The 12,918-nt window shown below is 47.4% G+C and overlaps 1 protein-coding gene across 1 annotated transcript in view; it reads left to right on the top strand.

The window, feature by feature from the left end:
- The window catches only part of IMPA2 (inositol monophosphatase 2), a 33,399-nt gene extending 21,181 nt beyond the window's left edge, over window positions 1-12,218 (top strand). The window contains exons 6-8 of the mRNA XM_008050170.1: window positions 8,730-8,838; window positions 10,284-10,435; window positions 11,689-12,218. Of these exons, the coding sequence (XP_008048361.1) occupies window positions 8,730-8,838; window positions 10,284-10,435; window positions 11,689-11,804 (377 nt within the window). The 3' untranslated portion in view covers window positions 11,805-12,218. The remainder of the gene's footprint in view (window positions 1-8,729; window positions 8,839-10,283; window positions 10,436-11,688) is intronic.
- The last annotated feature ends 700 nt before the right edge of the window (window positions 12,219-12,918 follow it).

Here is a 12,918-nt window from a genome sequence, read left to right on the forward strand (position 1 = left end):
CCCTGCTGGGCTCCAGCGATCCTTCCGCCTCAGCCTTCCAAGGAGCTGGAACTACAGGCGCGCGCTACCATGCCCGACTCATTTTTTGATCGACTCATTTTTTGATTTATTGTAGAGATGAGGTCTCGCCAAGTTGCCCAGATGGGTCTTGAACCCGCGGGCTCAGGCAATTTACTCACCTCAGCCTCCCAAAGGCACGGAAATAATTATAGGCTGAGCCGCTGAGCCCGGCTTCTTACATGTTTAAACTTCAGTCACCTTTAAAGTACTCTCTGTTTGCTGCAGTACACCTGTCAAGATGCTTTTTCCACTGCTCAAAACAGTTTTTAACTCATCAATCTTGATGCCTTTTAATACATCTGCCATTTTTTGTTTCACCTCTTCCACATCGGCAAAACATTTCCCTTTGAAGTGTTTTTTAATTAATTCAGGAAACAAAGAAAAGTTGCTGTGGTGAGATTGGGTGAAAAGTTGCTGTGGTGAGGTTAGGGCACAGTGGTCAAGCCATTTTTGGTCAAAAAAAGTACTGAACGCTCAGCATGGTATGGGCAGGTGCACTAGCAAATCATGATCATGAAATGGGCAAATGCGTTCAAAGAATCTCAGAACACAGCCTCTCCTGACAACACTAGCTGGTACACTGATGTCATTGGGCTCCTGAACACTTACCTAGCAGGAGTAGCCTGTACTACAAGGGGCCCATGCTACAAAAGATAATTGTTTTTGGGGGGTTTGAGGGGAGGTTCCCCTCATATATCTTCTTCCCCCGTGCTCACAGTGACACCAGAATGGTAAAATTAACACCACATGGTTATTTGTTCGCTTTAATCCCACATAGGCATATATCAGATTCAGAATAACAATACTAGCCCGGCTATTAATAAATGAGGCCGGGCATGGCAGTTCATCCCTGTAATCTCAGCACTTTGGGAGGCCGAGGTAGGAGGATCAGTTGAGCCCAGGAGTTCAAGACCAGCCTTAGCAACATAGCGAGATCTTGTCTTTGCAAAAAATCACAAAAATTAGCCAGGCATTGTGCTGCGTGCCTGTGGTCCCAGCTACTTAGGAAACTGAGGTGAAGAATCACCTGAGCAAAGGAGTTGGAGGCTGTGTCGAGCCATGATTGTGCCACTGCACTTCAGCCTGGGCGACAGAGTAAGACTCTGACTTAGGGAAAAAAAAGATTACTGAATAGTTTGAAGATTTTGGTGTTTGTTTGTGTGTTCTTTGTTTTTTTTTACTTTGTTTTGTTTTGCCTTTTTGTCTCCATTACATCTCCCAGTAAGTCAATCCTAGGAGGTCATTGTGGGGATCACTGAAGTCAGTCTTCTCCGTTCCTTTTAGTTATGCCGCCAACTAAGGATAATTAATCATCTAGATACATTTGTGTTGCTTTATTTTTCATTTAGAGGGATTACTTTTTGAAAATTTCAGGTTTTTTGGTAATTATGTTAAAAAATGCAGCATTCTAAAGTCAAATCTATACATCAAAATATATTCAGAGAGATTTGGTTTCTGTTCTTGTCCTCCCCGCCCTCTTTTCTCCTTCCTCCTATAGATAATCATTTAAAAATGTAATGAATTATCCTTCCATTGTTTATTTTAGGTGTGTTTTAAAAATAAGCATCGATTTATTTGTTTGTATTCTTTGGATATTACTTTAATTTTTAGAAAAGCCTACATTTTTGTTCTAATAATTTTTTGTGTTAAAATTTTTATAGCATATACCTAATTCTCTCCTTTATGGGTCACTAAACTTAGCTTGTAACCTCTTCTTACCTCACCTCTTTTTTTTTTTTTTTGAGTTGGAGTCTCACTCTGTCGCCCAGACTGGAGTGCAGTAGCCGCTCCCGGCCACCGCAGCCTCGACCTGCTGGGCTCCAGCAATCCTTCCGCCTCAGCCTTCCGAGTAGTCGGAATTACAGGCATGAGCTACCACACCCCGGCTGATTTTTTGATTTATTGTAGAGATGAGGTCTCGCTGTCCAGGCGGGTCTTGAACCCGTGGGCTCAGGCAGTTCGCTCACCTCAGCCTCCCAAAGGTGCGGGATTACAGGCTGAGCCACCGAGTCTGGCTTCATGTCTTTTTTTTTTTAATTTCCTTTTTCACCCTCAATTTCTTATATAAAAGTATAATCTGTTGTGTTTATTCATTGTGTTCCTTTTTGTCTTCTTTTCTAAAATATTTTCTAATTGATCTGAGATCTCTAACTTTGAGTTATGCTGTTCTTTTTTTTTTTTTACATAAAGCTTCTTATCTTTTGTGAACAGATCTTTTTGACATTCTTTTATTGACTGTAGATGTGTGTTATTCTCATTCTTTTTTTTCTTATGATAATTGCCTGTGGGGTTCAACCATTGTTCTTTTTAGGTACTTACTGTTACTTGAAATTTGCATTTCTGAGCGGTGGGGGCTGGGGGCAGGGGTGGGCTGGCTCAACGCAGTTTTTATCACTTTGTGGCTCTAGTGCTCCCTCTTCTGTTGTTTTTGTGAAGTATTCAAAAATTTGGTATTGTTACCTAGAAAAGGGTTCTCAAACTGTTGGAAATCCCAGACTATTTTTTCATCCCAAAATCTGTTTATTGAAAGAATATGCAGAGATTTCCTACCTCAAAATCTACTCGTAGATTTTTTTTTATTGTGGCAAAATGTATATGACATAAGATTTGCCATTTCAGTTATTTCTATGCATGCTATTAATTACATTTACAATGTTGTACAACCATCAGCACTATATATTTCCATAGTCATTATCACCTCAAACAGGTGTTCTACTCATTAAGCAGTAACTCCATGTTCTCTACTTTCCCAGGAAATTGTAGAATATTGGCTAGGTGCCATGGCTCACACCTGTAATCCCAGCACTTTGGGAGGCAGTGGCAAGAGGATTGTCTGAGCCAGGTGTTCGAGACCAGCCTGGGCAACTTGGCATAACCTTGTCTCTACAATATATCAAAAAATTAGCCAGATGTGGTGGTGCACACCTGTAGTTCCAGCTACTTGGGAGGCTGAAGCGGAAGAATCGCTTGAGCCCAGCAGGTAGAGGCTGCAGTGGCCCTAAGTGTGCCACTACACTCCAACCTGGGTGACAGAGTGAGACTCCAACTCAAAAAAAAAAAAAAAGGAAAAGAAATCACAGAATATTTTAAATTAAAAAGGTATATGGTAGCATTTGATTTAAGAGCAAAAATATTATGGTATCTATAGAGTAAGGGTAATTTTAGATACGTAGTCAGAAATAATCATAAGACAACATTAAATAGAAGGAATGGTAGTAAATTATGTTCCCCTCCCCATAGCAGGGAGGCAATAGAAAGCATTTTGCCTGTAGGTAGTAGTACATACACTTCTTTTTTATTTCTCTTGATTTCATCTGGGAAAAAATACATTGGCAAGAAAGAGAAAGAATGGATTTATGCTGGCCAGAAAAGGAAGGTGCCGGATTCAGAATGATGCTTTCACAAATTGGAAAACCATGGAAAGAAACGCTTTCTTTCACAAAACTACCAGATAAGCCTGAGTTTAGGTCCAGCTCCACCATGTGAAGACTCCATGACCCAAGCAGGTCACCTCGCGTCTCCACACTTGGTTTCCTCATCTGTAGAACAAGGGCAGTGACATAGGGACTGGGACATGGTGGGCACAGGCCTGTCTGGAGGAAAATGCAAGCTGGGCAGATGTGAGCATGGTTCCCTTTGTGAAGCAGCTCTGGGGCACTTGGTGGGAAGATCCCTGGTCTTCCTGCGCCCACCCTGCCGAAGCTGCACCAGCTACATGTAGGCTGGCACCTGGGGATTCAGCTCACTTTACCTTCAGCCCTTCTCTCAGGGCGAGGCCCTGGCCTTAGAGCACAGTCAGTCTGATGTACCTGGTTAAGACTAGGTGCTTATCTCCCTGTGGAAATTGATTGTTCATCCTCTTAGCTCCTGGGGTGATAGCTTCACTGTCTTCTTTAATGTCTTCCGCTAAAGCCAGGAAATGCCTTATATGAAGGATTTCATTCTCTGGGTCTTACCTTTCAGAGAAAATAACTCTTAAAGTATTTATCCCAGAGAAAGAGATACCTGTTGGGGCCTTGAAAATAGTACAGGATTTCTCATAGTCCTAGGGGCCTTGATGGGGGGTATATAAAATCAATACAACTTTTCACTAGGGCAGTTTGAACAATTATATCAAAATCTAAAATATGCACACCCTTTGATCCAGAAACCCCACTTCTGTCATTAATTTATCTTGAAAAAAATTATTATAGCATTGTTTGTAATAATCAAAAATATTCATCTTCAGGGGAATGGTTAAATAAGTTGCAGTTGTTGCACTGAGTAGAATAGAGTGCAGTCATTAAGAGTAGGGTACAGAGGATAAGAGTTGTACATGATGTGTTTTTATATCACAAGAGTAACAAAATAACCTATAAAATGTTTCTTAGAGTACTTAAATTTTAAAACGGGTACATGTGTGGGTGTATGTAAGAGTTGAAGTTGGGTAAGTAAATTAGAAATAGAGTAGGATTAGGCAAGATGTAACTGCCACTTCACTTCCTTTGTTCCCCATGGCCTCCCCTGGCATAATTCATCCTTCCTTGACTTTCCTGGCTAAAATAACATGCTAACCTGTTGTAACCAAGTCACGAGCAAAAGGTCAAATTCTGAGTCCTTTGATAGCCAGCGGTTTAGAGGGGGCATGCACCACCAAAATCTCTCCACCCGGAGTAAAACTTTCAGAGGTTTTTTGTAGGCAAACTGAGGAATTACAGAGATAGAACATCTGGTTTGGGGTTAGGCAAGGGTAGGCAGTGGCACAACTCAGATAAGGGAGATCACTGGGAGGGTACAGGGCTACGGGAGTCGATTACACGCAAATTTTAAAAATGTTGCATCAAGCCGGGCTCGATGGCTCGGCTTGTAATCCCGCGCCTTTGGGAGGCTGAGGTGAGTGGATTGCCTGAGCCCGCGGGTTCGAGACCCGCCTGGGCAGCGAGACCTCATCTCTACAATAAATCAAAAAGTCAGCCAGGCGTGGTAGTGCGCGCCTGTAGATCCGGCTACTCGGAAGGCTGAGGCAGAAGGATCGCCGGAGCCCAGCAGGTCGAGGCTGCGGTGGCCAGGAGCGTGCCACTGCCCTCCAGCCTGGGCAACAGAGTGAGACTCCAACTCAAAAAAAAAAAAAAAAAGTTGCATCAGCCACACGGGTTTAAGCAAACAAAATGGAGTTTTAACAGTTTTGAAACTAAAATCATTAATAATAAACCTCAAGCATTTTGAAAACTGCAAACACATCAAACACTTCAAACCACCCCATTTCCCCCCCTCTTTTCTCTTATTCCCTTCTCTCTTTCCTCTTTTCTTTTCCTTCCTTCCCACGCACAATCCCCTTACCATCAATGGCTGCCACTGGATTGGTACATCATTACGACTGATGAACCTGCATTGACGCCCAAAGTACCCGTATCACCGAAGTCCGTGAGGGCTCATGCTCGGTGGTGTGCATCCTCTGGGTTTGGACGAGTGTATGCAGAACATGTACCCACTCACATCTTCTGTGCTCTGCCTCTTTATCCATCCTTCCCTCCGGCCCCCAGCAGTCGCTGATTTTTTTCTTTTTTGAGTTGGAGTCTCACTCTTGTTGCCCAGGCTGCAGTGTAGTGGCACGCTCCTGGCCACCACAACCTCGACCTGCTGGGCTTAGGCAATCCCTCCGCCTCAGCCTTCTGAGTAGCTGGCACTACGGATGCACGCCACCATGCCCAGCTAGTCTTTGTTGTTTTGTTTTGTTTTGAGTTGGAGTCTCACTCTGTCACCCAGACTGGAGTGCGGGGGCCATTCCCGACCACCGCAGCCTCGACCTGCTGGGCTCCGGCCATCCTTCTGCCTCAGCCTTCTGAGTAGCCGGAATTACGGGCACGTGCTACCACGCCTGGCTGATTTTTTTGATTTATTGTAGAGATGAGGTCTCGCCAAGTCGCCCAGGCGGGTCTCGAACCTGCGGGCTCAGGCAATCCACTCACCTCAGCCTCCCAAAGCGCAGGATTACAGGCTGAGCCACTGAGCCCGGCTTAGTTTTTGTCATTTATTGTAGAGACGAAGTCTCACCAAGTTGTCCAGGCTGATCACGAATCTCCGGGCTCAGGCAATCCTCTCGCCTCAGCCTCCCAAATAGCTGGGATTACCGGCTGAACCCCACCGCACTTGGCCTGATGTTTCTACTGTCTCCTGTTTTGGAATTATACAGTACGCAACCTCTTCCGGTTGACTTCTTTCACTGAGTAATATGTATTTGAGGTCCTTCCATGTCTTCTCATGGCTTGATAGCTCATTTCTTTTTAGAGCTGAGTACTATTCCTTGTCTGGCTGTACCACAATCTACCATTCACCTACTACTGAAAGACATCTTGGTTGCTTTAAGTTTTGACAAGTATGAATACAGCTGCTGTAAACATTTGGGTACAGGTTTTAGCGTGAAAACCTAAGTTGTCAGTTCCTCTGGGTAAATACAAAGGAGCACAGTTGCTAAAGTGTATGATGAGAAGAGGTTTAGTTTCAGAAGAATCTGCCAAACCACCCTCCAAAATGGCTTTGATTCTCATCAGCCCCTCGGGAGAGTTCTGTCACCCATGTCTTCGCCAGCATTTCGTGTTGTCCGTGTCCTGGGTTTTGGCCACTGTGATAGGTGTGTACGGTGTCTTGTTGTCATTTTAACTTGTGTTTCCTTGGTGATCTATGATGTGGAGTACCTTTTCATATTCCCATTTGCCATCTGCATCTCTTTTTGGTGAGTCCAATTTCTATTTTTAATTTTAATTTAATAGGCACTGGCCAGGCTCAGTGGCTCAGCCTATAATCCCAGCGCTTTGGGAGGCTGAGGCAAGTAGATTGCTTGAGCCCACAGGTTTGAGACCAACCTGGGCAACTTGGCAAGACCTCTTCTCTACAATTAAAAAAAAAATTAGCTAGGCGTGGTAATGTGCACCTGTAGTTCCAGCTACTCGGAAGGCTAAGGCAGAAGGATCACTGGAGCCCAGTGGGTCGACGCTGAGGTGGCTGTGAGCATGCCACTGCACTCCAGCCTGGGCGGTAGAGTGTGACTCCAACTCCAAAAATAATAATAATAATAATAATAATAAGTTGAATAGGCATTCCCTAAATTGCCATATACTATCTTTCAAAAGGACTTTTTCAACTAAAATATTTATAATTCAGAATTAATTTTTCCAAAAACCAGTGTTGTACATAATAATGAACTCTCATACTAGTCAACAAAATTCTGCTTAACGAAAAAATTATCCTGTAGACGTCAAGACTAGTTATTTAACAAACTAAACCAAAACGAAGACTATCAGTACTTTCTTAAATGCTGGCATTTGCAGGAATACACTCATTCATAGTGAGTGCCCACTGAACCTGGTCCTGTTGGTGTCTTTCTCTTCAAAAGAAATCTTTATTTTTTTCCCTGGAAAAATGCCATCCCCGTTTGTGGCCAAGTGAGAGTGGGGTTTGGAGGGTAAACTGTGGAAGGGTTCACCACGAGACCCCGCACAATTACTGAGTTCTTGGAGCTGCGGCTGTGGGTGGTGCAGCTGCAGGGCCCGCGGGCAGAGCGTGTCAGGGTTGCGTTGCCCGGACACCCTAGTGCAGCGTCAGCTCAGCCCCAATGCTGGGTGTGTCAGGCAGTGAATAATCCAGACCTCCCAAAGGTGGGTTGCTGTGGTGTGAAGCCAAGTGGCTTTCAGAAAGTGCTTAAAATATAAAAGGAGAGCTCTGATAGAAGGGGAAGGAAGGGGCCGAGGCACGTGGATTCTGGCCAGGAGTTGTCCCTGGAAGAGGATGTCCCTGGAAGAGGACAGGATCGAGCATTTCCGACTATGTGTGGAGCCCTGTGATGGACGCAGTTTTTCCTCCACTTGTGGAATGGCTTTGTTTTGTCATCTGAGCACACCTGGTTTGGCTACATCGTGGGCCTGACAGGACATGACCAAGGCTTGGCTGTGTCTGGGCATGTGGCAAAGCCAAGACAAACTGCTCTGATCCCCCTGCAGTGAGTCAGGGACAGAGCAGAGTCCCAGGCACGTCCCTGCCCCCAGCCAGTCTCGCCCACTCTGGTGCCGTCACCACCCATTACATAAAGTTGGACCTGGCACGCGGCTCCCGCGTGAATGGGCCGTGAACCAAAGACTCAACCTCCCCTGCATCCAGAGGGCCAACTCCTGCAGCCTCTCTTTCCAAAGACAATGTTATTGAAAAGCTGCTCTCGCCACAAAGATACTTTCATCTTTGTGGTCACAGCCGTCAGAAGACTGATGAGGAGGCTTTTCTTTCTCTTCAAACATGGAGTGCTCCCAGTTTAGAGTGATTTTGTCTTTCTTTTTGATGGAATGGTGGTGACTCTCCCAAGTCACCAAAGTATCCCAAGAGCTTCACGCTACCTATGTAAGATGAAGTATCCCTGGAAAGAGAGAACTGCAAAATCTGTTCCCTTGCCAGTGTGAAACAGGAAGTAGCTTGAAAGGCAAGATGATGAAATAACGAGAGACCAGATTCTGTTTCTCTCCATCCATCCTGGGTTGAAGCAACATAGCTGTCAGAAAAAACGTGAAGCCTAAGCCACTCCAAAGATGGTCCTTGCCCTAAGAATGCAGATAACACTGAAAGTTTGCTTCAGGAAAACCCCAGCCGTTCAGCGAGAGCTGAGGCTTGATGTTTCTGCTCATGGGAAATTCTTTCTCCTGCAGATCTCTCCAAGGCCTTGGTTCTAACAGAAATTGGCCCCAAGCGCGATCCTGCCACTCTGAAATTGTTCCTGAGTAACATGGAGCGACTGCTCCACGCCAAGGCACATGGGTATGGATTTTCAGTTCTGGGCACACCTTGGGGCCAGAAGGAAAAGAAACACAAGCACACACTTGCTAAAAACTCCTCGGGGATTTGGGGAGGAAGGGGGGGCCGCACATAAGCCAGACTGGGGAAGCCATGCAGTATGTCCGTCCTCCAGTATAATGCTCTGTAGCCAGTCGTCAGGAAATGGATGGGGCCCTGTGTTCCTTCTGTCTGAGTTGTTGGGAATCCAGGTCACTGATCTCAAGCCAGTGAATCTCGCATATAGAGCAGGGGTCCCCAACTCCGGGTTGGAAACGGGGCCCACAGCAGTAGGCCAGCGGTGGGGGTCAGATCAGCAGCGGCATTAGATTCATCTGTCGTGAAACGTGCATGCGTGGGATCTGCTTTGCTCTCCTTTTGAAAACCTAATGTCTGTCCCCGCTCCTCCATCGTCCCTCTGTGGAAAAACTGTCGTCCACGAAACCGGTCCCTGATGCCAAAAAGGTTGGGGACTGCTGGTGTGGAGTCCTTCCTCGGTGGACTTGGCTTCAGGCAGACTCACTCTGGTTTCTTTTTCCTAAGTGTTTGTTAAAGCCCAGGTGGATCTTTTTCATGACTCACCACCCCCCAGGTCTGTGCTGTCACGTGAGGTGACTTACACTTAATGTGAAATTCAGCAGAATTAGAAATCCTGTTCTCTAGTGGCACTACCGCATTTGATTTGGATTTGGATTTGGATTTGGAGTCTCACTCCGTCGCCCAGACTGGAGTGCAGTGGCACGCTCCCGGCCACCGCAGCCTTGACTTGCTGGGCTCCGGCGATCCTTCTGCCTCAGCCTTCCAAGTAGCTGGAACTACAGGCACGCGCTACCACGCCCGGCTAATTTTTTTGATTTATTGTAGAGATGAGGTCTCACTAGGTTGCCTGGGCGGGTCTCCAACCTGTGGGCTCAGGCAATCCACTCGCCTTGGCCTCCCAAAGTGCTAGGATTACAGGCTGAGCCACCGAGCCCAGCCAACTGCTGCATTTTAAATGCTCAGCCATGTGGGCCGGTAGCTGAAGTACAGAGCATGTGTTTTTCTCACAGCCAGGTGATGGAAATGGTGATAACAGGCTTGGGCCCTGAGTGGTACCATGTGATGGAGGTGGTTTTCCCTCCATTATGGAGTAGCTTTGTTCTGAGTTCGGCTACGTCATGCCGAGCAGGGAGGCCCCACAGGACTTGACCAAGGTTTGCCTGGTTTGGGTATATGTCTGGGTGCCATGCTCCCAGGTTTCTGAGGTTAGTTACTTCCCCAAAGTACCTGCTGGCTAGTGCTGCTCCAGACCCCAGATTTTGCATCTGGAGCTTGGCAGCAGTGTTGTGGCTCATGTTTCACTACCAAGCGTGCCCGGCAGGGGTGACAGTGAAGTCAGCACACACACCACCTCAAGAACGCCCCTTCTGCCTTCCTTTCCATCTCCCCAGGGTCCGGGTCATTGGAAGCTCCACCTTGGCACTCTGCCACTTGGCCTCAGGAGCTGCAGACGCCTATTACCAGTTTGGCCTGCATTGTTGGGACCTGGCAGCCGCCACGGTCATCATCAGAGAAGCAGGTGGCATCGTGATCGACACTTCGGGTGAGCTCTCCTGCCCTTCCTTGCCTTCCTGTCCTCAGGGGCGGCAGCAGAGACTAGACCGAGTGACACCTGGGAGGGGCACTCCCCTTCCAGAGTTTCTGCTGACAAGAGCCTGTGCAGGTGCCGTGATGGCAGTGGCCCACAGCAGCCTGGCCATCCCTGCCATCCCTTCCATCCATGGGGTCAGGACATCTCGACTAGATAACAGCGGCAGCACTTCCCAGTCATACAGCATTGACAGCGTCCTAAAGGTCCACAAAGGTCCAATGAGTCAGAGCAGGCGCCATGTTCCCCAGGCGTCTGAAGTTAGATACTCGAAACCCCAGGGCTTGGTGTTGGGTAAGCACCATATAGGATGAGCGTCCTGCAGTGTGTTAGGAGCATGATTCTGGAAGACGGTTGTTCCCTCTGCTGCAAGCCCACGTGAGTCCCAGTGACTGGCTTCCTGGGAGCAAGGGAGCTGGCACATGTGTCCCTTCTTGCCATGTCCACTTGACTTCAGCAGACTGGGCAAAACCCTGTCACATCCCATTCTCACCTCGCTTTCACCCAGAGCTTGTTAGCAGAACACTGTGGCTCTCTTAACTACTGGGAGTGCACAGTAGACCTTCTGTAATCTGACTTCTACTTTTTTCCTGTTTCTCCACTGAAGGGCTACAATTGAGCTACCAGAAAGGTATAAGAATAAAGATGCGTCAGCCATGGGTGGCAAGACAAGGCAGGGCAGTTTCACATTTTAAAGCCTCCCCACTCTGGATTTTGCTGTGTGAGCACCTTGAGGCTTACCTACGTGCCAGGAGGTCTCCAGCCACACAATCCTGTTTCCTAACCCTCAGGAAGACAAAACACTATATCGCCTACCCCTTGCTGCTCTGAGTGGTCCCCAGGGCAGCTGCTAAGCCATTCACAAGGCGCAGGTGACCGCTGGCACAGTCAAGACTGAGAAAGGCTGTCGGCATTTCATGGCGTTTCTAGTCCACCAGCGCAGTCTCTCGGCCAGCAGCGGCTTGAGAGATTCAGTTCTGCCTGGCCTTGCCTGCATTCACGCTGGGGTTGGTGGGCAGAGGCTCCGTGCCTCCCTTGGCCAGATCCTCTCCTAGACCTCTCGTTTGGTGTAGGCCCTGGGACTTGGGCATGATCCCATGTGCTCTTTTGGTGGTGTGTATGTATGTGTGTATGGTCAGTCGTTATACAAGATTGTCCAGCCCACTCGAGTGACAATGGCCTCTGGGTCTCTCCCTTTCTGTCCCCAGGCGGACCCCTCGACCTCATGTCCTGCAGAGTGGTTGCTGCCGGCACACGGGAGATGGCGATGCTCATAGCTCAGGCCTTACAGACTATTAACTATGGGCGGGATGATGAGAAGTGAGATTGGCGGACGGCACAGCAGTTCTGAAGGCCTCCCTGGGGCGCTGTGAGGCTCCTGGGGAGGGGGCCTGGTGGCCTGCACCCCGTGCCAGTGACCCCACTGCTCCCAGCTACCCCGAAGGAAGATGTCGTGCCATACTTGGCTAGCCTCTTAAATCCTCGTCTCTTTCCCTGGAATTTGGTGTGTAGCTGGCTTCTCTCTTTAATCTCACGTAGCCTTTTCAGGTTGGTACACGTTCTCCTGTCAAACCAAAACCCAAATCTCCTCTGAAGCACGTATGGATAATCCAGTCTTGATTCTCTTCCCAGAATATAAATCTCAGGTAATAAGGCTTTAGAACTGCTGAAAAAGCAGACTCATTCTCAGGCCCTACCCCTATGGTACTTCAGAATGCAATAAATCAAAATAACGGCACCCTGCGTATCTGTTCCCTCTGTAAGTGTGTCACCTGCAACCTACAGGATCCATCGCTGTCGGTCTAGGCTCTCGAGGAAGGCTTGCATCTGAAAACCCAAAGTCAACAGTGTGTACCCTCTGTCGGCTGCCTCTGATAAGCACTCTGAAAGCAAATTCAGTCTTTTTTTTTTCCGAGTCGGAGTCTCACTCTGTTACCTAGACTGGAGTGTAGAGTGTAGTGGCATGCTTCCGGCCACCACGGCCTCGACCTAATAGGTTTAGGCGATCCTTCTGCCTCGGCCTTCCAAGTAGCTGGAACCACAGGCATGCACCACCAAGCCTGGCTAATTTTTAAATTTATTGTAGAGACGAGATCTCACCATGTTGCCCAGGCTGGTCTCGAACCCGTAGGCTCAGGCAATCCTCTTGCTTCTGCCTCCCAAAGTGCTGGGATCCAGGCATGAACCACTGTGTCTAGTGCAGCTTCAGTAATTGAGTGTTCAAAATCCAAGACATGGGCAACCCTTCGGGACCTCTCCCACTGCCAGGAGCTTTCCTGTCCTAATAAATTCTTGCTTTCTTACAAAAAAAAAAAATCCAAGACATATAACAGACTGAAGGAAATTGATCTCTGAAATGTTGTTGTTTCTGTGATCAGTTGTTTTTGTTTGTTTTTAGAGTCAGAGTCTCACTCAGTTGCCCAGGCTGGAGTGCAGCG

This window comes from Carlito syrichta, unplaced genomic scaffold, assembly GCF_000164805.1.
Source record: "Carlito syrichta isolate Samal-C Ts95f unplaced genomic scaffold, Tarsius_syrichta-2.0.1 Scaffold143124, whole genome shotgun sequence".
Lineage (NCBI taxonomy): Eukaryota > Metazoa > Chordata > Mammalia > Primates > Tarsiidae > Carlito > Carlito syrichta.